Source organism: Protopterus annectens, chromosome 2.part1, assembly GCF_019279795.1.
Source record: "Protopterus annectens isolate FY-2018-M chromosome 2.part1, PAN1.0, whole genome shotgun sequence".
In the NCBI taxonomy this organism is placed as follows: Eukaryota; Metazoa; Chordata; order Ceratodontiformes; family Protopteridae; genus Protopterus; species Protopterus annectens.
Window position 1 is genome coordinate 375,070,049 of NC_056729.1, and position 26,245 is coordinate 375,096,293.

At 42.8% G+C, this 26,245-nt stretch overlaps 1 protein-coding gene across 2 annotated transcripts in view; it reads left to right on the plus strand.

Annotated features, from left to right (window-relative positions):
* SPOCK3 (SPARC (osteonectin), cwcv and kazal like domains proteoglycan 3) overlaps window positions 1-26,245 on the plus strand; it is a 2,692,952-nt gene that overhangs the window by 2,501,086 nt on the left and 165,621 nt on the right. For both annotated transcript variants that reach the window (XM_044062207.1, XM_044062208.1), the window contains exon 10: window positions 18,600-18,662. In XM_044062207.1, coding sequence (XP_043918142.1) covers window positions 18,600-18,662 — 63 coding nt within the window. The remainder of the gene's footprint in view (window positions 1-18,599; window positions 18,663-26,245) is intronic.

Consider the following 26,245-nt stretch of genomic DNA (forward strand, 5'->3'; position numbering starts at 1 on the left):
ACAGTCTATGTTGTTAGAGGTATATTCCACTACCATCTGTGATGCTGTTTGCCAATGATTGATCATGAGCATCACTTACAAAACATAAGCTGCTGCCTAAGCAAAACAGGTGTACTTCTACACATCCACCAGACAGGAAGTGAGGGAGACAAAGAGAGACAAGGTAAGAGAGGGAGGGGTTGGGAGAGTAAAACCTAAGCATGTTTGTGTCACACACTTACCAGTACAGGGTTTAAAACCCCTGCCTATGTATTGCTATCACATCTCTATGCAGTTATTGCATGTGCCACAGAGCTTACATGTTGGGGAGCTGTCCAATGGTATATCTGAGTAACATCTGCAACAGTGATAAAGGAGGGATAAGGTAGACCTGTAGTACATGTGCCTGTCCACATGAACACGTGTTGTCGACACAGCCACACTCTCTCAGGATCTCACACACATTATCACAGTTGGCAGGGTCAGGAGTAGACTTCCTAACTAGCTAGTTTGCCACAATACAGTAATATGCAGGTATCACATGCACCACAGGGGTTATCAGGATGATATGTGTGCAAAGGGTATGTGAACGTGTCTGACATCAGAAGGCATGCTTCAGTAGGCCAATGGGAGGTGTAGTGAGTGTGAATGGTGTCCAAATCATTATACTCCACACACACACAGACAGAGTTTGCCAGTACTGACATGTATGGGTGCATTGCTTCACAGGTGTGTAGTGGTTGACTGTGCCAGAAGGCTGTACAAGGCTAGGTAAAGGGTAAACCTTGGTATCAATCCACATGAAAATGGTTTGCAGTGTGGCTCAGGGGTGTAGTGTCTGGATTGGCCCACACAGGTGGGTATTGTATTCACCATCCAGTCATCTGGGTTACTGTTGTGGGTGGCCAGTGCTGTGCAATGCTTGCCATGTATGTGTTCTATAGTCCATGACATGGACAGTGTCTGGGATGTGCACACGTCCCACATGCATGTTCTGTGATATATGGAAGAGTACCTGGGGTGTCTGGGGCATGTTGTGCACACAGATTGTTATCATCAGATGTGCCATTCCTGGCCTCATGTGGTGGGAACTGGCAATGGACACCAGGTTGACCCTGCACCTACATTGGCAGCATGATACAGGTATTCCCTGGTGTCAGTGACATCTGCCCATACAGGGTATGTGTATAAGGCATGGTATGTCCTTTGTGAGTTACATTTGCTGGCACTACAGTTGTTCCAGGCTTCCAGTGGGGAACATAGTGAAAGAGCACTGCATGCAATTATGTGCCTATTGTAGTGATGAGACAAGGTGCCATGCCTCTTTATTCTGCTGCAATCACACCATGGTTACTATCTGTGGGCAATATGCAGGGAGCTACCAACATAGTGATTGTTGCCTAGCCGAGAGTGTTTGTGTATGAGACATGGGTTGAGAGTGTTCTCTGGGTAATACAAGGGTTGCCTAAATTGTTCACCAAGCCTTGATGTCACATGTAGGGGTATGGATTGTCAACCCCAGCCTCTCTGCTGTTTGACATCTGTCATCCTTGTAAGGTGGACATTGTGACATATAATAGGCCCACCATATAGGAAATTTGCAAAAACCCGCTCCACAATGAATCCAGTTGTTACACATTCACAGCCACCTCCACACATGATACGAATGACAAGCACACACACACACACACATCAAATCTCACAATTGCCATGTCTGGGATTGGAACTCCTACCTAACTAATACATCAAACTATAGAATTACACAGTTATAGCACATGCCACAGAGATTACTGGGCTACTCCTTCCCAAATGTGTATTTCAAAGTGAATGACATCAGCAGGCTTGCCAAAGAAGGGCAATGGAGGTTGTAGTGACTGTGAATGGCATCAAAAGCATTGCTCAATACACAGACAAACAAACATCCACACTTGCCATGTCTGGGAATAGAATGTCTGCCTAACATATCACACTACAGCATTACGCAGTTATAGGACGCGCCATGGAGCTTACTGGGCTACTTTTTCCCAAAAGGTGTATTTCAAAGTGAATGACATCAGCAGGCTTGCCAAAGAAGGGCAATGGAGGTTGTAGTGACTGTGAATGGCCTCAAAGCATTGCTCCCTACACAGACAAACATCCACACTTGCCATGTCTGGGAATAGAATGTCTACCTAACATATCACACTACAGCATTACACAGTTATAGGATGCAACACAGAGATTATTGGGCTAGTCTTTTCCCAAAGGTATATTTCAAAGTGAATGACATCAGCAACCTTGCCAAGTTTGGGCAATGGAAAGTGTAATTCATAGGTTCATAGGGTCATACATTGATACTAGGCTATCAGCCCTAGGGCCTGTATATGCCCATACATGACAATTCCCTGGATATGACTTCCTATAATATTTACTTCCCTGAACCCCTGTCTAGCAGGGCAGCTGGCATGATCCCCAGGGTATATTTCCTATCTCCCATCCAATTGTCCTGGTTCCTTTTGAATAGGGCCAAAGAGGCACTCTGCTTAAACTGTATAGGCAGTCTATTCCAGAGTCTGGGGAGTCTCTGGGTCAGGAACACATACCTCCTGCATGTATTGTTCATTGTGATGACAAGATTTGGATCCCTGGAGCATGTGCCTGTGAGGGTTTGGATTTCGCTAAGTGTAGCATGTCCAGCAGCTGTGGTTGTGATATGACATGGTATGTTAAGCACAGATTGCCTCTGAGAACACAATACATGACAAAGTATAGCTGGATGATTTTCAGACGGTCGGCATAGGGCATCTTGTTTAGGCCTGTGGTCATTCCATGAGGTATGTCTGCAGCCTCTCTACTTGTTGCAGATGTCTTGTGAGGTACATATGTAACGAGCCATTGTAGTCTGTATTGGGTCTACTGAGAGATGACTACAGTGGCACAATGGCCTCCTTTTCCTGGATGTAAAGCCCTTAGTAGGAGGTGTGCCACATAGGTGAGTTTCCTGACTGTTGTGGCAATGTGGTTATCAAAGGTGAGATCACTGTCCACCTGTGTCCCTAAGTCTGTTATCAGACTTTAGGTGTTTAGTGTACTGCCAACTATGTGGTACTTCACAGGTACATGTCCCTTTCCAATGGGGATAACTATATATTTCTTGGCATTGATCTTGCGGCCATGGCTCAGGCACCAAACATGTATTTCTGTAAGTCCCTTCTGTAGAATATCCACATAATGTGGGGATTCATTATTGGCTCCCAGTCTACTTCACAGGTACATGTCCCTTTCCAATGGGGATGACTATATATTTCTTGGCATTGATCTTAAGGCCATGGATTATGCATCAAGCATGTGTTTCTGTAAGGCCCTTCTGTAGAATATCCACATCATGTGGGGATTCAATATTGGCTCCCAGTGCGCAGTCATCTGCGACCTTTGTTTGCCAGTGTCCCTTACTGTTGGACTGTACTTCAGAGCAGTATATGCCAAACAAGGGTTGTGCCAGGTCTGAACCCTAAGGTACTCCAACTGTCACTTGTCTGGGACTTGGGTTGGTGTCACCTACATTTACAGTGTGAGTTCTAGCAGTACAGCAGTTGGCAGCCCATCAGGTGACATTGCAATTAATGGGCAGCTTGATACATTTATCTATGATTCCAGACTGGGGGATGATGTTGAAGGGCTTGTCGGGGTCCAGATAGGCTGTGTGAACCACCTTACCCTCATCCACTGCTCTGGAGATGGACTAACAGTTGTCTTTCAGGTTGAGGTGACATGATCGTCCCTTCACAAACCCAAACTGGTTAGTGTCCAGTGTTTGCAGTTGCCAATGCTTTTGTTTTAATTTCCATGTTAACTCATTACAGCCGAGTGACATCTCCAGGCGTGTTGTTATTACACCCTGCTCCTCCTCGTAATAAATATTGCCTATTCATATTTGCATTAATTCCTAAATCATGTTACATGCAATTGGAAAATTTTATTTATCTTGAAGCATGATAGATAGCAACAAACACATTGATATATATGATATGACCTGGGTCAATGGGTATTTGTTAAAAATGTGGGTGATGACTTTAAAAATGCTGAAGCCATGCCCACTAGGAGTTAAAGGTACACACTCAAAAGAGCTCTACTGGAGGGAATGAGTTAATACATTCCATGGTCTTGCAGAACAGGCACGTCATACTGATGGGGCTGTAGTTCCCAGGATCCAAGGTGGATCCCCCCTTGTAGACAGGGATAACTGTAGCTGTGCACTACACAGTGGGCATGAAGCCTGAGGTGTGGCTATGATTAGACATGGCACGTAGGTGAGGTGCCAGTTCAGTTTGTAGCTCATGTAGTACACAACCTGGGATGTTTACTGGTCCCATGGCTACTGTTGTTATAGCTCTGTAGAGTGTGTTTTTTACGTATGTGGCCATTATTACTGGAATATGGCAATCTATCTCTGTTGAGATGGGCCCTTTTGAATCGATCTGCCAATCGATTGTCTTTGGCAATATTATGTTCGTAACTAGCTTTGGTGGATGTTATGAGGGATCTCTGCCTCTTACTGTAGCTGGTAAGGGAGTATTTTGCATTCTGGAAATTCCCCCATCTCTGCAACAGTTTACTCCTTTTGTTGTACAGTATGTTTATGGCAGGGGGCCATCACATTGGCTTCCTTTTCTTGGTGGTGAGCATCTTGGTTCAGTAATGGATAGCACAAGTCATGCACAAGTGGATGTACTTGAACATTGCCCTCATGTATGATTCAGCAGTCGTCCTTTCAGTTCCCATCTGCATGGGTGTCATGATGTTAGTCATGTCTGACATGTGTAACATGACATTGGTTTTGGAGATGTGTGTTATGGAGGTTTCCTTACTGGGATGTGGGGGAGGGATGTAGATGTTAAGGGTGATTAGCTCATGGGCATACCTGACCACCGATGGGGTGACCATAGGGGTGGAGCATTGATTTCCCATTTTGGTAATGACCAGGTCTAGGATATTTGAGCCCCTGGTGAGACTATGGGTTACTTGATCCAGGGCATTGGGAATTATGACTTCCAAGAACCGTTGGGCACACATGTTGGTACGCAAGTAGTTTTCCAAGTTAATGGCAGGTTAGTGTAAGTCACCCAGTATTAGGGTGTTTGCTTGTATCATAATATTTCACACTATGTTTCAAAAGCTGTAGTAGGTATCATGGGGCATGGTGGGGGATCTGTAGCAAGCTATACAATTTGGAATGCAGTCTAACCTACTGTTAGCTGAACCGGGGGTATTTCAGACACATTCTGTTGGGCAAGTAGCCTGGTGGTGTGAATACCCTTGGTGAATATGGACACTCCTCCACTTTTATTGTTTTTGTTCTGGTTTGGTGGCCAACAGGTTTGGTGACAGCTGTACCTGGTATTGCAGGGGTGCTCTCTGTAGGCTTGGATCAGGTCTCTTTTACTGCATAGTAATCAAGGTTCTCCATTTGTAGGTGTGTGTAGTGACTGTGAATGGCCAAAAAAACATTGATCCCTACACACACAGTTGCCATGTCTGGGAATAGAACTCCTATCTAACTAGTACATCACACGACAGCATTACGCAGTTATAGGATATGCCACAAAAATTACTGGGCTACTACTTTCCCAAAGGTGTATTTCAAAGTGAATGACATCAGCAGGCTTGACAAAGGAGGGCAGTTGAGGTTGGAGTGACTGTGAATGCCCTCAAAAGCATTGCTCCCTACACAGACAAACACCCACACAAAGAGAAAAACATCCACACTTGCCATGTCTGGGAATAGAACCCCTACCTAACTAGTTTATCACACTACAGCAGTACCAGTCGTAGGACACACAATGGAGATTACTGGGTTACTCCTTCCCTAATGGTGTATTTCAAAGTGAATAACATCAGCAGCCCTGCAGAAGTTGGGCATTTGAAGTTGTAATGAGTGTGACTGGCCTAAAAAGCATTGATCCCTACACAGACAAAAACACACACACAGTTGCTTACGTCTGGGATGAGAACTCCTACCTAACTAGTACATAACACTACAGCATTACCCAGTTATAGGATGCATCACAGAGATTAGTGGACTACTATTTCCCCAAAGGTGTATTTCAAGGTGAAGACATCAGCAGGCTTGCCATAGTAGGGCAATGGTGAGTGCTGTGTGTGTGCATGGGCCATAACCCATTCATCCAGAAGCAGACACACAACACTCAGGCAAACGCAGGTTTATATTCCACAGGTGCATGTATACAACTGCTTGATGACTACTGACTTGTACAGTCATGTTACACAGTTAGCACAAGCACCACAAACACTATAGTGCTAAGGAATACCACAGGCAAATGTCTACGGTGATTGACATTTGCACATCATGTGGTTTTAGCCAATTGGATGTATGCTAGGTGGGACAGGCCTCATGATGGGAGGCTATTTGTCACTGTCACTCTCTTCCACACATCTATGTATGTGTATTGTTGGCCTATTATAGTGTGTTGTCCTTGGATATATTTGTGTATTCCTATCCAATGTGTGTGCAAATCATGACTGATGTGTTCTGACTAACATCTGCGACTGTCAGATATGTATGGTCCACTGTTGTTGCCAGACATGGGCTTCATTTCTGTAAGTGTGGGAGCATGTCCAGTATGTCCTTCTGTATTGAATGTGTGAATCCTTTCCAGATAGATTGTACTCCAGTGCAGACTTTTGTGTTCTACACCTACAGCTAGCAAACTGTTTCTGCAGGATATCTGTAGATCAATTGACAATATGGGGTCATATTTGACAAAGGATAGTGGGTTACTGTAGGTAGTTGTGTCCATGCTGCTTCTGCTACATGGTCCTGGTGTTAGCAGAGATATTCAGACATATGTGCTGTTATACACTGTGATGCTTTATGTCATCAAGTACTGTCAGATATACATATTTGCTTGCAGTGATGTCCTGGGGAACACAGGGTGAATGCAGCTGTGTCCTGTATTGTGGTCAGCAGCCTACATACTCTTGCACAATCATGCCATTCTTTAGGGGAAGCTGCAGACACTTGCTGCTGGATCTGTGTAAATGGTTCAGCATCTTGGTACAGGGGTGGCAGAGGATCCCATGCTTGTACATCCATCGACGTGACAGTATGGGCATATCCTGCTGTGACCATACCTCACAGCTGTACAGATTTACACAGGTTACCCAGAGGCAGGTGTCATAATTCTGGACATTACCCCTTCACATTGTGGTTTACGAGCAGGTTTGTAGTCAGCCATTCTTGTGTTTGCAGCCAGGGATAGTATGTGCACACAGCTGATTTTTGGACTTTACACCACACACTCCATGCTACACATGCTCCCCCCTATATTCTTTCTTCTTCCATACATTATGCAAACATTATCTGATATGTACCCTATAGTTATCACCTCATCCCAGCAGTAATTTGGTGTTGGTCCACAGTTCGTGCAGTAGAACATGGTGGACATGTTACTGTGATTTGTCCACATGGTCTTGCCTTTGGGTTCTGTGGACTGTGTTATGTTGTTATTTGGGAGTCCATGACATAACATACATTGGCAGTATGGTTGAGACACAAGCCTTTGGCAGAGGACTGTAGGCCATTTGGTAGTGATGCAGGCCAACTGTAGCAGGCTGTTGCATTCTGTCACTCCTACAGTCCCAGACTGCAATACACTATATTCCCCTGGAGGTGACAGGGTAAGTGTGCAAGGTGTTCCATGCCAATACTTTCTGTCATTATTGATCCAGTGTTGTGGATGCTGGCAGAGTGCTGCTTACAGCTAGGAACACACCTTCATGGGACACCTGTTCTGCATGCTGCATTCTTTCGCTATTGCCATACACAGGTGGGGGTCATATTGTACTCATTCCCAACAGCAGGGATAAGACCGGAGAGGTACCTGTGGGTGGTAGTGGGGTAAGCTGGGTGGATGTGTGCTATGGACACTACTAGCATCTGACTCACAGATATGCATGGGGCATTTCACTTATGCTGGCTTGTGCAGGGACATCATCTGTTTATCAATACTTCATTCCTATGACCTTTGTGGTCTGCCAGTGTTTGGCCAGATGACATCGGTATACCCTACTACAAGCCCAAATAATGTGCTGCAAACCTGTATGTACAATTCCAAGGGTGCGTCCACTTGACAGTTACATATTATACACTGTCTGTCTGGGGTACTTCCCCCTGTGTACTGCTTGTATATATAGGCCAACATTCATGCCATGTCCATCTTTCAGATGGTGACACAAATTAATTTACTATGGCTTACTGCTGGAATGTGTTTTGCTGGGAAGACTTGTGTTTGGCACTGCAGTTGTGAGAACTTGGCACTGTCATCGGCAGTACTGGGCAATGGCCACCTGGACAAACCTCACCATGCATACATACTGACCACTCTCACACAATATACAACACACACCGACCTAACACAAATAGACCTGCATATTGTACACATGCTACAATCTATCCTGCTACCTTGGCCAGCTCAGGTAATCTGTGCTCCACTGTTATTATACCTACACATACATGTTGCTACATTTCTACATAGGGTTGGGTGGGACACACCTGACTGTTACTACATTTCTACATAGGATTGGGGGACACACCTGTCTGTTACTACATTTCTACATAGGATTGGGGGGCACACCTGTCTGTTACTACATTTTTACATAGGATTGGGGGGTGGGCACACCTGACACTTGTACACATTTGCTGTGACTATACTGGTATTTCAGGTACTCCATTTCATTCTGTATTCTAACCTATCATGCTGACTAGGGGCATATCAGTGTAGTACAGGTCTTAGGTTTGATTGACCTACATTTCAGTTTCTGACTTCTTACCCTTCAGAACTAACATCCCACTGCCTGACCTGTTGTAGTCTGTCTGTGTAGGTCTGTGGGGATGTTCTCCACAGCCATCAATCAGAGGCCTTAGCACAGCCTTTGTTTGTATCTGTCTACACCTGTCCTGCTGGCTGAAACAGTTGTTGGGTATGTGAGCATGTATGTGTCCTATGGACACAAATGTGGTCCAGCACATTTCCTGCAGTGAGTTTTGTTACCTTGTCTAGTACTGGCTACTATGGTGACACCAGTATTTGTTACAAATCTCATGCTGCCACTATAGGTGTCTACTATTTGCTGGCATCTCATTCAGCCACCCGATTCTCTTGCGTGCTCACATCCATACCATAGATACAAGTAACAACACATACTACTCCTTTTGGCAATTGGTAGGAAGAGTGACTTATCTTGTGGCTGTGCCAGTATTGAGGATGGTGCCGGAGGGCTTACTATGTTGGATGCACATAGTACACTCCCTATACATGGTTAAGCACAGGTAGTGTCATGTTTGGCATCTCTTTTACTGTATGTGCAAGTCAGACAGGGGTGTCATTCCCTGGATCCCTACCGTGTCAGTGTATGTTGCTATGCGTTGCCTCCTTGCCAAGGCCTGGGCATACTGGGCACGCCTCCTTCTGCCTACTGGGGCAGGCTCAAGTTGTTCCTCCTTTCAGTCACTCTGTGCCTGTGCAGGCCTTGGCAATAGTGGGGGCTGTGTGGCCCTGCCCCATGCTGTTCCTGCTGCAGCTGTTTCTGCAGGATAATATTGTGCAGCATGGCACATATGATGACAATTTGGGTACATGTAGCTGGTGAGTACTGCAAGGCTCCACTGGATGTGTCCAGGTACTGGAACCATGACTTGAGCATCCCAAACACATGCTCTATTATGATTCTGGTCTGTGCATGTGCCTCATTATGGAGTTCTTATTCGGGTGTGTGTGCATTCATGAAGCATGTCATCAGCCAGGGCTCCAGTGCATAATCAGCATCCCCCAACAGGTGACCGTAAGGGATGTCCCCATTGGCAAATCTCTGGTACAGCTGCATCAGATGCCAGATGTGGGAGTCGTGATAGCTTCCAGGGCAGCCAGCACACACATTCATTATAATGCCCTGGGCATTGCACATGATCTGGCAGTTGATGGAGGGGAAGCCCTTGTGGTTGATGTAGACCCTACTCTGCTCACCGGGTAGTGCTTTGATGCATATGTGCATGCAGTCTATAGCACCCACTACCTCAGGGTATTCTGCTCTTTGGTGGAAGAGATGCATATTGCTGGCCAACGCCTCACTGGTGTTGGGGAAATATATACGTGCTCACCGGCATGTGCTGACATGGCATCCAGGAACTGGTGGAGTACCCTGGATGCTGATGCCTGTGAGATCCCCATGATATCCCCAGTTGGCCTTTAGAAGGTACCAGTGGCTAGTATTCTTAGGCCTACACATGCCTTGGTGTCCACTGGGATGGGTTCCCCTCTGTTAGTTCTGTGTGTGAGATGTGGACGGCACAGCTCAACAATTTGCTGTAGAAAGTCCCTGTCCACAGTATAGCACTCCACTATCTCCAGCTCATGTAGCCCCTGGTAGGTTACCCTGGGTCTGTACACTCCTCACTGTGGGTTGGTCGACAGCATTCTCATCCTCACCACCCTCAGCCTCTTCCACATGTTGATGTATGATAGCTGCTGCAGCCCCTATTATTTTGTTGCTTTTGTTTGGTAAAATTTCCCCGCTTGTGTACACCGGTGGTTTAGAGTATGTGGGAAAAACCAGAGGGTAAGGTGTTTGTATAGTTTATAGTAATGTGCTGGGCTGGGCTGCTGCCTATATAATTGGCTGATTCTGATACATTTCACCTGCCAGCTATGCTAGTTATCCTTGATTACCTTCCTACTGCTGTTTTCCCTTCCCTTCGCCTTCCTGTTTAAGCCCCGGGGGGGGGGGGGGCATCGCACAGTCAGATGTGCACAGAGCTGCTATTTCCTGGTTTACTTTTTTTTTTTTAAAACTTGGCATGTGGCACGCACACCCGCTTAGGCAATGTAAAGAGTGCTAGGCAGCCTCAGTCACACCCCCTTGCTTAGGTCTGCTAAGCTAAGGGCAAACCCAAGCCACAGGGCTCCAATAAGCTTACAGTATGCCTGATACCCCCCCTCCCCCTATGATGTCAGCTAACTCTTAGGCTTGCACCATGTTATTCCTGCACTTATACGGTTGGGTGCTGGCTAGCAATGAGGGGAAATCCGGCATTCAGTATCATTTCCCTCATTTGCATAGGATTGCCTTCTAATGCATAGTTACAAGTCCCACACTGAGCCTTCCCCCTTAGCAACCACTATTCACTGGCCATGTTGTCTTCTGCCTGCCATTGAGTATAATGGCAGAATAGTGATTTTGGATACAATGCTTATTTCAGTTTTTTTAATTTATTTTCGTCCCGATCCCATTTGCGCGCCGCTGCCCTATGCTTAAACAGCCGAAATCAGCTAAAAAAAAATAAAAGCTATTTTTTTTTAATTTGGCAACTGTTTTCCATGCCAATGGCCATATATTTGGTCATTGGCATGCTTTACACATAATACACCCCCTTTATTTGGAGCTGTCATGGCTTCGTTTTGTAGTTTTCAGAAATGTACTCGGTTACTAAGCGAGTACATTTCTGCACACTACAATAGTCCTGCACGGCCGGCTGACAGCTTCCCGGATCGAAAATTTACCTCATTTGCATGCTTTTCACCTGCAAATGGGGTAATTTGCATACAGGAGCTGTGTCCATGCAGGATTAGTGCAGGAGTGCTCATGCACATCCCTGGAGCTTATTCCTGGATCGCAATGTGGCCATATTGCCTCCAGCAGCTCCTGCACTATTCCTGCACGCTGTGCAGAGCTTGCTGAATTCAGGGGTATATCTTGTCATGCCCCATTTTGTTTACACTTAGTGCCAAATATGTTTACTCAAACACTGTATGAAGCTACCTAAGGAAATATTACCAGCTGTAGCTGAATTGTGTCTCTGAATTTAGGCTTCTTTGAGAAAAAGTGAGATTATTTTAATACTTTTCTCTTTTCCAAACAACTGCAGGGGAAACATATTTAGAGACTGCATGTGGAATAAAGTCCCCACATTGTAGCAAAATTTATATGTTAACCTTACTTTTTGTGACTACAGCATTGGCCATATTCAGAGATGTTTAGCATAAAGTGCAGAACAAATTAGTAAAAATAGTTTCAGCAGAATGGAGAGTGTGTGCTTCTCAGAGGGTGAGTGTCATGCATTGTGAGACACAGTGCAGCACATGGAAATGATCTTCTAATGATATGGATATGAGGTATCTATATAAACTGGGATCATGGATTATAAAATGATGATGTCAACATGGTAAAGTGGTTCAGGAACATGTAGAGCAGGTGCACTGTGCTACAGCACAAACCTATTCTGAACATAGATGAGTTTTAATGAACACCATGAGTATCATAGAAGAAGCCGGAGCTGTAGCCTAAAAGACATGTGGTAGCAGCTGCCATCAGAGCCAGTGGCCTCAGTGCTCTACACATGCTTATGTGGAATGGACTAATAGATAGTACACCAATACGAAGTGGACTTGGGCACCATATGAGAGCGAATCAAACTGCGTTATCTACATGCAGAATTAACTTATCTTACTTAGGGGTTCTAACACAAAACACTATAAAATCAATAAATAGTTGGCATCAAAAAGGGATACAGAGAACGCCTATCCCAGTGGATTGATACGCATATGTAGCATTGACCATTCTAGATACTGGCACCATTCATTGACCAACAGGGGATATGTTAGGTGAGTTGCAGGCATCAGCCTCATATCCATCAATTCATAACCCCCTTTCTCCCATTTTTACACATGGGGTTAGAGTGCTACATCGACAGTGACCATCATCTAGAGCCATTGCTGACACAGCTGGATGGCTAGCCCTGCCTTACATGTCCTACACCAATTCCATAACATCATTCTTCTGTGTATGGAGGAGCATATCTGATTACCTAAGACTGCAGATGAGAAAGCCACCAGTATGCTGTCATAGACTGCACACATATTGCCACCAATGCTCCATCTGGTCCACATAGACTGAGAAACATCAGTTGGAATGGTATCCCCTCCATTTAACTGCTAGGTAGTTTGTAATTCCCAGGACATTATATACAGTGCGCCTATGTACCACTCTGGCATTTCCCATGATTCACAAATATGGTATACATCTTGCCTATGCCAGTGGTTCATGTGGGAGAGAGGGCATCCTGCACAATCATCTAGTTAGTAGATATACACATAGTCGGGTTACACAAGCCAATATACAGAAATGCAGTAACATAATATACCTATAAAGGTGTGACTGGTGTGTTGCATATAATGCTAGAGATGCATTAGAGCCATGGATAATGACTCCCCCATGATCAACCTCCAGACTATGAAGAGACTGAATACAATACTACCCACACTGAAACAAGTAATGCCATTGAATATAGGTTTTGATAACTTAAGGGTGTTTTCTTTGCCTTAATACATCAAGTAAGGCATGGCAATTTACACCGGTCACCTGAAACAAAATCTTTGAGATGTGTGTGTTGCTCTGCATAATATGGCAGTAGGTAAGCAGCAACAGTAGCAAGAAACATTTCAGCAGTGTCCAGCATATCAGAAGGGCTAGCAGTCATGGCTTGGTAAGCCTAATACCTACCTCAGGGAACTCATTTGGATTCTCATCCCTCTGATCTGAGGGATTATGTTAGTGCTTAGACAACTCTAGTGCCCCATGATGGACAATCCCTCCTCCCTGGCCAGCTCTGTCTGGTGCCCAAGCCACTAACTGAACTGTGGCTACCTGGACTATACCCAGGGCTTTATGTCTGTGTGCCACCAAAGCCGGTGTAGTCACTGAATCTTTAACAGACATAAGCAAACAAAGCTTCTGCATTTGGCACATGGAAATAACTCCTCCTCCTCCTCCTCAGGCTCATATACCAGGGATTCTCACAGGGAAAAAAATGCTAATGTGAAAGTAGTTAGAGCGATGGTTACATACAGGAGTAGACAGAGGGAGGTTACCTACAGGAGTCTGGGACTTCTAAAATGTCAGAATTATGGAAAGTTGATCCTTAGATGATGTGTACTGAAACTGAATGAGGCCAAGCTTAGTTAATACACAGCTTCACCAGATGTGCACTTCTGGAGGAATGTTATTTTGGTGACTTTTAGTGGAAGGTAGGTTTACTCCTTTAGGGGTGTACTGTGTTTTTTGTTAAATATAAGTTGTTAACTCCACATATGGACACAAAGGGATGTAGTCAGTATTAATGTGGTGATGTGCTGGCTACTTACATTAAAGCCTACGTATTGTGTATTGTACATGAGGGAGGAGCAATGGAAGTCTACAGGGAATATTAACAATAAATGCAGGATGGCGGAATAGCAGAAGAGGTAAGGTGGGATTCACAATGGCATTGCCTACCTCTGTCAGAGGTATTCAGTCAGTCACTACAGAACTCAGACTGTCTGTAATGTTTGGACAAGCATGCCTCCTAAGTACAATAAGTTAGAATTCAGGAGATGGTTAGCACTGAGTCATCTCCAGAAGAGCAGTAATACACTAGCAGATAACATGTTAATGTATCATTTGCTTCAGTAATATGACAAAGCAGAAATTCAGAGTAGTTAATGATGAGAGAGCAAGAGGAGAAAGAATAGAGGCAGCAAGTGAGAGACTACTGTAAGGCTAACTTACTACTAAGTGATAACCTGGCAAAATCTCAAGTGTCCCTCCCAAATCCTAAGAACACTGCTGCTTAAGCAGAACTGTACACATAGACTCTGTACAAGCATGTTAATAGCTGGATAGAGGCAGTGTTACCCACCAGTTGTATGTACAGAATTAACTCAAAAATCAAGCCGCCCTGGTAGAATCACAACATCAATAGTCAGTATAACAGAAGGAAGAAAATCACAGCAGAATTCAGGGGTGTAGCACCCAGCAGGATAAAAGCACTCTCATCTAACTAAACGAACAACTCAGAAGTTAAATAAAGTCTACCAAAGCCAAAATTTGAGGTAAACCTAGTCTCCCATGCCAACAATAACCACAAGACATTCTTTAGCTATGTTTGCAACATAAAGGCAAAACACAGTTATATGCAGATCTGATTGTTAATGGATCCCCCCTATACAAAGATAGAAGATGTAGCAAACCAACTGTCAAACAAATTCGGCTAACTTTATTCCTCTCTCCACCCCAGCCACCGATCAGGAAATGCTATCAAATATAACTACCCTCAATATCTCTAGAGAATAGGTCCTCAATGTTTTCTCTCTAAGACCAACAGTACTCCATCAATGGGTCTCAACAATATCCCAGGCTGCCTTCTATAGAGTAAGAAACATACCCTATCAGGCACTCTGGAATATCTATTTAATCACAGCCTCCAAACAGGACTCATGCCTCATGAATGAAAAACAGCAACCATCATCCCTTTGCACAAAGGTGGGCCATCTACAGACCATGGAAGCTACAGACGCATAAGTCTCACTAGTCTGATTTGCAAAGCCATGGACACAGTTATGATGGAAATGATCAATAATGACAGGAAACTTCCAGACATTGGACTCAACCCAGTTTTGTTTTGTCAAGGGCAGGTGATGCCTACTCAGCCTAGTGGACTTCTTTGAGAAAGGACACCAAAGCAATGGATGAGGGCAAAATGGTTCACAATGTCTACCTTGACCTGGCCAAGGCATTTAACACAATACCCCACTGTGGCACTTTGACAAATTCAGGAGGTTAGGTATAAACCCTTATGTCACCTTGTGGATAGTCAGCTGGCTGACGGACAGAACCCAGGAAGTTGGAATTGTGGAATCCACCTTTACAAAGGGGCCAGTCACAAGGGGAGTCCCTGAAGGAACGGTTTTGGGACTGCTTCTTTTTGACATTTACTTCCCTGAAGTCAAGGCCAATGTCAATGGGCTCTGGGTGAGTACATTTGTGAATGATTGCAAATTATGAGCTTTCATTGAATCCCCCACTGACACAAATATTCTCCAGGAAGGGCTGATGTGTAAATAACTGCTGTCAGAGTCATGGACTAAAACTAACTGCTAAGAAATCCATAATAGTATCCTTCAGGAAGTCATTCACCTTGCTAACTACCATATTGTCAAAACAACCCTAAGAGTTGCCCCAGTAGTCAGGGACTTAGGAGCACACATAGACAGTAATCTAGCCTTTGACTATCACATGTCTACAGTAGTGAGGAAATCATTCTATGTTGCACAGCTTATAAACAAAAGTATACCTAAGTCCAAGGAAGTCATTCTTCCACTGTATTTGGCATACATCAGACCTATCACTAAGTACAATCCTCCCTATGGCATGTACCTGACCAGGCATATCCAACAATTGCAATATCCTCAGCGTTTCCTCACTGAAGGAATACAAGGCATAAGTAACATATCCTATGCAGACCACCTCAAGGCACTATCCCTGTATTTTGTCTCCTGCATGTTGTTCAGGGGAGATTTATGCCTGGCATACAAGACCCCATTCTGATGGACCTCCTGCATATCCATAAAACAAATAAAACCAGAATTACCCATTCTAAAGATTTAAACCTTGCCTGTGACATAAGTAGGATCTGCTGGAGAGACAGTTATATATCCCAGAGTACCCTTTCCCTGGAACAGGCTTCGCATCATGGGAATTGGATGTGGAAAAGGAAATTCATAATGGTTTGGCACCTATGTTTTTAATGGACACAGCTTGTAAATGGCTCATCTCCCAGGCCCCTGCTTGTAAATGTTTCATCTCCCATGCTCTCCTTACATTTGCCAAGTCTACCAGAACTTTTCAGAAATTTGGGATACATGGCTAGGCTTAAAAAAGCCATTGTGGTTGTTATTCTAGTAAACACCTATGAACTTATGAACCTAAGAAATAATGCTGTCTGTTCTACGTGGGGAATTGGTATCTGTCATTTAACATAAATGAGTAAGGCTCTGAGCCATAATGCACGATTTTCTATATTCCAAGATACAGAGTTAGATTTCTTCAACATGTGTTTGTCTACTGTTTGATTCTAAGCAAATCACTTAATCACATTATGTTCCTGGTCACCTCTGAAAAGTAACACTTGTGCCCAGTGGGCACACCTCATCAACAAATGAATAAAATAAATAAAACAGTACTAGTGATCGGCATGGATGGAGGCATTTTGCTACATGAAACAAAGTATGGAGAATGGCCTCTAAAAGGAAAATGGAAGATAGATCACTACTAGGAATAGGAAGTGGATGCAGTGAAAGAAAGAGAATGGATAGGAGGTGAGAAAGAATAAAATGAACATAAACAGCACACCATCAAGTACAGTTAATATGCTCCTTGATCAGAAGAGATGGAGACATGCATAGCGAAGAGGAGTTAAAATGTCTGCAATTTCTGGGCAAACATATGCAGTATTTTGAAGATTTGAGGTTATATAGCTTGAAGACAAAACTGAGACTGTATTTATTAATTTTATTTATTTTGTGCTTTTTGACAAGGTAGGTGGATTTTTTGCCCTTAACAAAATAAATAGGAAGTAATAGTAACTTTTGGGGGAAGCACAAACTATACATCAGGAACTGGGGGCAACACAGTGTATGAATAAAGCCTTGGGTTAGTTTTCAAACAAGAGTGAGTAAGAATTGATAACCCCCCCATTACCCCAGTGGAGCAAATTGTAGAGATTGAGGTGAAATAATGAGCGGGCAGTTCTCTTACAAGAGAAAGTAATAACTAAGACCCCTCCTTCACCTTGGTAGCCCAAAAGCTGGCAACATTTTAGGGACTGGAAGTACTTGAAAAAAAATATTTTAGGTATTTTGCCTCCACTCCCCCCATCCCCAGCTGAGCTAATGTTTGTAACATGTTAAGGAACCTTAATACACAGAGTGCATCAATAAAGTCTTCACTGTCCAGAATGGTCATAAATGGGACAGAGAGCAAAATAAATCTGTTTTGTTGTCATACTGTGCCACGCATAACACACACGCGCACACAACAAACACACACACACACATACACACACACACACACACTTGTAAATTTGTGAAATGTTCCAACATAATATCCACTCTGATTTACATAGGTAATTTTAAAAATCAGTTTAGGATTTGATATTTTACACAGGCTTGGACTTTGTGTCACAGTTTTTCCTATATTCAGAATTTTAAGCCAGATGCTTTAATAAAATGCTGACTTGCTAAAAGTGGGCATTCCAAAAGGATGAAAAAAAATGGCTAAAATCCAAAAGGAGGGCAAACTCCACTATGCACCCCCTTTGCTTATGTATACGAACTTCACAGTCGCATCAACTCCATGAAGGGAGAAATCTCTCTAAAGAATTGAATCATTGCCAGCCACAATTATAAATCCTACTGGCAATGATTTGCTATGGGAAAAAGCATTTGACATTATGCCATTCATTTTTTTTTTCCGATCTGCTGATGATCGATCAATTTCACCTCAAGCATGTGTACGAGAAACTTTAAGCTATGCATCCATGTATATTCTTGTTCGAAAGCATACAAAAAGTTATATTGTGGGCGTGTTTTACCGATGACATATAGAAATATGAAAATAATATTTCATCATCATATCTTTCTGCATTTATGCTTCAGATGTCTTCTTCCTCTGGGAAAATAGTTCATTTCTGAAGCTGTAAAGTTCTGAATTTTTTAGGTCTCATTTCCAATAACAATGTAATGTCATTTCAGATCCACCTTGCCAGACAGAGCTTTATAATATTCAGAAGCAGCAGTGGGGAAAACGACTACTGGGTAAGTCGTAAATCATTCTTTTGAAGTCTTTATTGCTTACATAAATAACTCAAGTGAATGAGCAACATAAAATCAATACATTTGTGTGTATTATATTGTAGTGGCAACATATATGAGTTTTTGAATGGTATTAGACTTGTTATTACTTCACATATCAGAAAATGTAAGTATGTTTATTGTCAAACTAGGACAAATTGATTTCACTTTTAAATACTCCTCAAGAGCAAAGGAAAATAAATGAACAACTGTCTAGGTTGAAAAAATTTGCATTCTGCTAATGCCTATTTGTTTAAGAGATAGCAGTGATTTCTCTGCTGACTGCTATAATATGCAGTAGGAATCTGTTAAATTCTTGAAAGGTGTCCTTTGATGGACTCTTTGACAACATAATCTGCCACATACTGAAATTAGATGTAACGTCACTGCCTAAAATTTGCCTGTGATCTAGGAATGACAGAGAAAATGCCAGCCTTAAAGTACAGCGAATAGTAGCAGAAATATCTGCTTAACTGATAGAACGAATATATTACTGACAGTGTAGCTGATCTATAAGAATGCTTAATGCTGAGACAAACAATTGGTGATTAGCATCTAGGAAGCATTTTGTTTGAAGTCGTGCAATGAATTGTTCAGTAGTATTATGCACTCTGTAATGCTTGAAAGATTTTCTCTTTTCTGAAAAACATTCAGAAGCATGTGTCAACTCTATCATTCACTTACTTGACTTGTTTTCTCATTCTTTATTATTTGTAATGCATTCAATATTTCAGCAGCTTATCAAGGAATGCTACAGTAAGCAGACACTCACTTTGCAGAGATATATGTAGGTATTTAGAGAACTGAAAGTTAATTGCTATGAAATGTTATCATATGTTAGGAAACGTATAAAGTATTAAATCTGTACACCTTTGTTGTGCCTCAGTGTTGTTATAGCTTCAACAATATGTGGGGCTTCTTTTCTGAAAGAACAGTGCGAATAAATACAGCACTGAAATGCTTCCATTGTTTAAAAGGCAGTTTAAGCATAAAATATGAATCCATTGGTCATTACAGATAAACTTAAGTGGTCATTACAGATGAACTTAATCTGCAGTAGCATTTGAAAATGCTTATCAGGCAATGAAACAGTATATAAACAGCATATGCTATATATTACCAGGGCCAGCCTTAGCAATTGCAGGCCCCACTTTGCACCATTTTGGTGTCTCTCATCAGCTGACTCCCCCACCTACCATTCCAATCTTCCCTTCTTGCTGGCTTCCTGGATTTAAGATTATTTCAGATTAAGTAATGGGAATGTTTACTATTACTGCATATTAAATTTATAACATTATGTTTATTTATTAGTTTATATTTCATCATAAGGCTTATTAAAATAGAAGTTATATATTAGATTTCTGTATCCCCCCAATCCAGCATTTCTTCTCTCAGAGTCTGCTTTTATTGTTTAAAGTGATTTGCTACACTTTTTTAAGTGTTCTGCTTTTGTTTTGCAAGTATTGCAATAGCAGTATCACTTACCATATTGGCGGCTGTTATGAGTTTTCTTTGGTGGAATTATTTATTTCCTAGCTGAAACTGTAAAAACAGAGCTCCTGTTGCCATTCTAAAACATATTTTTCTGAAACTCCACTCTCCAGCAGGATGTAAATTAGGTTAGTTAATGTTAGAATAGAGTAGGAAATATTGAAGCACATCAGGCTTTTTTCAGAAACTTGCTCTTATCTTTTTTTCTGGGCTTCAATTGTGATAGGATAAAAATAATGCAAACACATTCACATTTAGTTTTGTTTTCTAATCAGCATTGCACTGGATGCTTTACTGTTTTACATGGCACTGAATTTCAAGGAGTTACAGATAAGTTTGTGCAAAGGTGTAATACATTGCATCTGTTTGCTGTACTGCTGCAGCCTCATGCATTTCCAGTGCATTTTTAAAAATGGTATGAACAGTATTCTTTTTTATGTGGGAATAGTTACTCATGTTTGTATTGTTTTCAATTGTCCAAGGCAAGCTATGATGATAGTTGTGCTGTGTCTGCCTCTCAACTGTCTAGAATATTATAGAATGTCAACCACACACACACACACACACACACACACACACACACACACACACACACACCTTTAAAACAACACTTTGCATACTTCATACATGACTCCTGTGTACAAATCACAGTCTGTCTCCATGATCTATTCCCAGCACTGTCATCATTTCATCCTCTCTCTATCACTCTCAAAATAGTTTCAGGAAAAGCTCAACGAGATACCAACAAACATGCATACATAGTGTGATGGATTGTTTGAGCATACAATAATGAGAAAAAAATGACTGAACATACAACAGTGATAAAACAAACATCGACAAGATACATATGAATTACACAAACATATTATAGCCATAATACAAACAATCGGACAATACAATGTTAGGAAAAATCATTCAAAGGTAGGTTAGAATGTGTTTACACTAACAAAAAGACCTGTCATACAGCAGTAATGAGAAAGTTCATAACAATGTAAAGTTTAGAAGAGTATGATCAGTTTATATAGCAAAGTAGATATAATAGTACAGGATAAGATATAAGGCTACTGGCCAAGTAGTCATTTTAGAGCAGGGTTTCACTATGGTATGGAGCCTCATTAATGTCAGCATTGCTGTTGTCTGAGCTCCCTGCTGAACTCAAATAAGGGTAATCCTGGTAAGGATTTTGATTTCCAGCATCAAAAGTTAAACCAATAACATATTCATTAGTATTTTCACTAGGAGGAAACAACCTTGTCTTCAGAATTGCTTTCATGTTCATGGTTCATAGCTTCATAGGTAGGTACTAGGCTATCTGCCTAAGGGCATTTATAAGCCTAGCCAGAGTTGATTAATTAACTGAGCCTCTGTCAAGCAGAGCCAATGAAGTGATCCCAGGGATGTATCTTCTGTTACCCATCCACTTGTCAAGGTTTCTCTTGAAGAGTGTTATCTGCCTAATGTGGATAGGAATTTTGTTCCAAAGCATGGGGAGTCTGTGTGACATGAATCTATCCCTCCAGCATGTTCTATTTATTGTTGTGGTGAGGTTTAGCTCACTAGAGCACGTGGCTCGCAGTAACTTGGATTTCATTAGGTGGAGCATGTCCATCAATTCTGAGTTGGACATGGCTTTGTAAGTCAGGCAGAGATCGCCTCTGAGTAGGTGATATGCCACTGAGTACAGCCGGAGCTTTTTCAGTCAGTCTGCATAGGACATATGTTTGAGGCCAGTAATCCTCTTGGTGAGGTACTTTTGTGGTCTTTCCAGCTGTTGGAAGTGTCTTGTGAGGTACATCCCAAATGCGTCATTGTACTCTATGATGGGTCTGATGAGTGACAAGTAGAGGGGCACTATAACCTCCTTTTTTCTAGATGCGAACCCTTTAGTAATTAGATGGGCCACATAGAAGTATTTCCTAACTACTTTGGCAATATGATTGTCAAATGAGAGATTACTATCTACCTGGGTCCCCAGATCTCTTATTACCTCTTCTGTATTAAGGGGGCTGCCACCTATGTGGTAATTCGTGGGTGTTTTGTTTTTCCCAAATGACTATGCATTTTTTGGCATTTAGCTTGAGGCCATGACTTTGACACCAGGTGTCCATCTCAGTAAGGCCTTTCTGGAGGATGTCCGTGTCAGCTGGAGAGTCAATTATGGCTCCCAGTTTGCAGTCATCAGTGAACTTGGTTAGCCACAATCCTCCTGTATTTGCCTGTACTTCTGAGAAGTATATGCCGAACAGTAGGGGTCCCAGGATTGAGCCTTGCGGGACACCACTTGTGACTGTTTAGAGTCGGACATGGAGCCTGCTATTCTTACCACGTGAGTTCTGTCTGTAAGCCAGTTGGCCAGACGTAGGGGTTTATGTTCAGGCTGGTGAGTTTTTCTATAATACCTGAGTGAGGAATGGTGTCGAACACCTTGGTGAGGTCAAAGTAGGCTGTGTGAACCACCTTTCCCTCATCTATGCCTTGGTGACTGTCTCAAAGAAGTCAACCAGGTTTAGTAGGCATGATCTGCCCTTAACAAAGCTGGACTGGGTCAGGTCAAGTGTTTGGAGGTTCCCAGTGTCTTTGTTAATGAGTTCCATGATGATGCGCTCCATAGCCTTGCAGACTAGGCTAGTCAGGCTTATGGGGCGATAGTTACCAGGGTCAGTTATGACCCCTCCTTTGTGGAGCGGAATAACCATTGCTGTGCACCATTCTATGGGCATGTAGCCTGTGGAGAGGCTGAGGTTGAACAGCGTGTTTAGATGGGGGGGTTAGTTTGTTCTGTAGTTCATGCAAGACTCATCCTGGGACATCATCTGGCCCCATTGACGCTGTGTTTTTGGCTTTTGAAAGGGCTGTTTTCACCTTTGCATCACTTTTCCGGTATTGTTGTGGGCCCTTTTGGAGGTGAGAGGGGGGTGAAGTTTGCACTGAATCTATCTGCCAGGATGTTAGCAATATCAGTAGGTTCAGTATATTTTGTGCTATTTTGCACTAGCTCAGAGCATATCTGTGAGTTGCCACTTAGATTCTTGACATAGCTAAGGAAGGCTTTGTGGTTATCTTTTGAATCCTTGGCTATTTTTCTTTCAAAGTTAGCCTTGGATGATTATATGAGGGACCTTAGTTTCTTACTGATACTGATCAGGGACGTCTTTCCTTCTTGGGGTTTGCTTTTTTCTGAACTAGTTTCCTCCTTTTATTGTATAACCTGTTTATGGCAGGGGTCCACCAGACTGGTTTCCTTCTCATAGGGGATTGAGTCTTGGTTTTGCTAGGGATGGCATGATCCATGCATCCTTGTAGGTGCTCATAGAGTGCATTTGTAAAGGATTCTGTATCTTGGGCAGCGTTATCCTTTAGTGTGGGGGCTGTGAAACTTACCACCTCTGTCTTAAGTAAGGTGAAGTTTGCTTTAGAAAAGTTTTTCACTGTGGTTTCCTTGGTTGGGGGTGGTGGTGGGGTGTGGACATCCAGAGTGATTAGTTTATGGTCTGATCTAACCAGTGACAGGTTGACCTCCGGTGCGGAACACCTGTTGCCCATGTTGGTGATGACCAGGTCCAATATGTTTTCACCTCTGGTAGGGGAGTTTACCAGCTGATCCAGGGCATTTGAGTTGATAAATTCCAGGAAGCACTGAGCCTGGGAGTTTGTACTCAAGTAGTTTTCCCAGTTAATGGTAGGGTAACTGAAATTGCCCAATTTCAGGGTGTTCAGTAGGACCTTCATGTTTTCCAGTGTCTCCAGAAAGGCAGAATGGTGGTCCTGGGTCATGGAGGGTGATTTGTAACAGGCCACAATTTGCATTGCAGATTTGCCCAATGTTAGTTGCACATGGATGATCTCAGAGGTATCATGCTGCGCCACTAACCTGGAGGTGTAGGTATCCTTGAATATGGATACACCCCCTCCTTTTGTGTTTAGGTCCATGTTCTGTGGCCGAAATGTGTGGTATGAGTTGTAACCTAGTAGTGCTAGAGTGCTCTCTGAAGCCTTGAACCAGGTTTCAGTTACTGCACAGATGTCGACGTTCTCCATACTGAGGAGTGCTTTGAGCGCATGCATTTTGAGATTTAAACTCCTGGCATTGAGTAGCATAACCCTCATGTTTTTATTTGTGCTGTTTATGGAGGTGGGTTTGACTTTTGAGCCTTGCCTAAAAAAGGCACTATGGGGGCAGCAAGAGCCTTGGCCAGTATTTGAAAGCCTAGAGATGACAGGTGCAAGCTGTCTCTTGTGAAGCAATGTGGCTTGTCGAGCATGTCATCCCAGGCTGGCAGACACTGGATCCCCTTTGAATGACACCAGAAGCTTAGCCAGTTTTTGAAATTGATCATTTTTTCTTTATACTGAGGTATCATTCTTGGTGAGGGCAGGATGCTACTCAGGGTCAGGGTCATACCCACCTGGGAGCCATGATCAGAGAGCACTTCCATGTCTCATTCATGTAGTCCAGGGAGGTACATCTCAGGTCATTCACACCAACATGAACATTGTACTTGTTCTGGAGTGACCTGAGTGCTTGTGTTATGTGGTGGATTCTGGCTCCCAACAGGCAGCTAACAGTAACCTTCTCCTTGTCCAGCCTAGTGAGTGGGATGTCAGTGTGCCTGACTATAGAGTCACCTATTACTAGTGTGTTAGGTATGTTATTTTACCTTAAGGGCTGTGATTGTGCGGCACATTGATTTTGTGTTTTATGTGTTGTCTTGTTTGTGACGGGAGGTGCAGTTTTTTGGGTGTTTGCTTTGGAGCTCTCGGATGCTTTTGCAGGTTTTTATTTAGAGCTTCCGAGTATGATTTAGTGTATTTATGTGTATTTTTTACCAGTGCTGGTTTAGTAGGTCTATGTCAGGCTGGAGGTGTGATGCAAGTGTTAACCTTCTCCTCATGACTGTCTGTTCCAGTCTTGGGTGGAGAGACCTTAGCCTCCAGTTTGGCTGTATAATTGCATCTCTCGCATATGTTAGTGTTTTGTGGTAGAAGGAGAGGGCTGTCTGTGTACATGAGGCAGTTGTAATTGCCTCAGGATACCCAGGTTCACCAGCTGGACTGGAGAGTACACCTGAAGTTGCCCTTTGGTCATGCCTGAATAGTAGGGTGAGCTGCTTAGTCACTTGGTTTGTGAGGGGTGGATAAGAGCCTCAAGTGTTGGGGTATATTAATGCTTGCTATTAGGTCTGAGCAAGTGCTGGACTGTAGGATGCTTTTTGAGTGCTTAGGTTGAGAGACTAGTTTCAAGGGAAAACTGAGGAGGAGACTTAGTGGAGCCGGGAATAATTTAACCATAGCTAACCGGCGCTGTCCGGCACGCAAAACCGTGCAAACTCGGTTTTTAAACTACTAAATTCTGGGCTAGAACCACTCCTTCAGGGACAGATAGCTGCTCAAAGTTCTCCTCTCTCACAGGTGAACAGAGAAACTTCCCTTTATCCAAGTAAGGTATGGGCAACTCAGAAACTTGTAACACAGCTCTGAATTCAGCCCTAGCCTGAAAACTGGACTATACTAGCTTAGAAAGGTGGAAAACAAGGAATGTTTTTGTTTTTTTTTTTTTTTTAAAAGATAAGGCAAAAACAATAAAAAGTACACTTAAAACAACTTTAAACGACTACAAGCGATCAGAAAAGGCTATCATACTTTAGTGTGTAGCCTACAACAGTTAAACAAATTATTTAAACAAAAAAATGACTTTTTAAAAGTGCAGGCAGTCAAATAAGTACAATATGTGAAAAAAACAAGCTTTTAAATCACAATAAATGCTGTAAAATCAGCGTTTAGGCAGAAAACAGTTAAGTACAGCAAGAAAATACAGAAAACTGATACTTAATCATGACAAAGACTCTCTTTTAAGCTAGAAGGCTTGTATCAGTTTAAGGCTTTCTAGTGCTTTCCAGTAGATTAGTTATAGGAATGATGGGAAATAAGCACAGATGAGGAATTTTAAACCAGAAAGTTGAAAGAGATGGACAGCTTCCTAAATGATTAATAAACTACAATTCCTGGGCCAAGAACCACTCCTCTTGTGGTAGACAGGCTACCTAGTACTTACCACT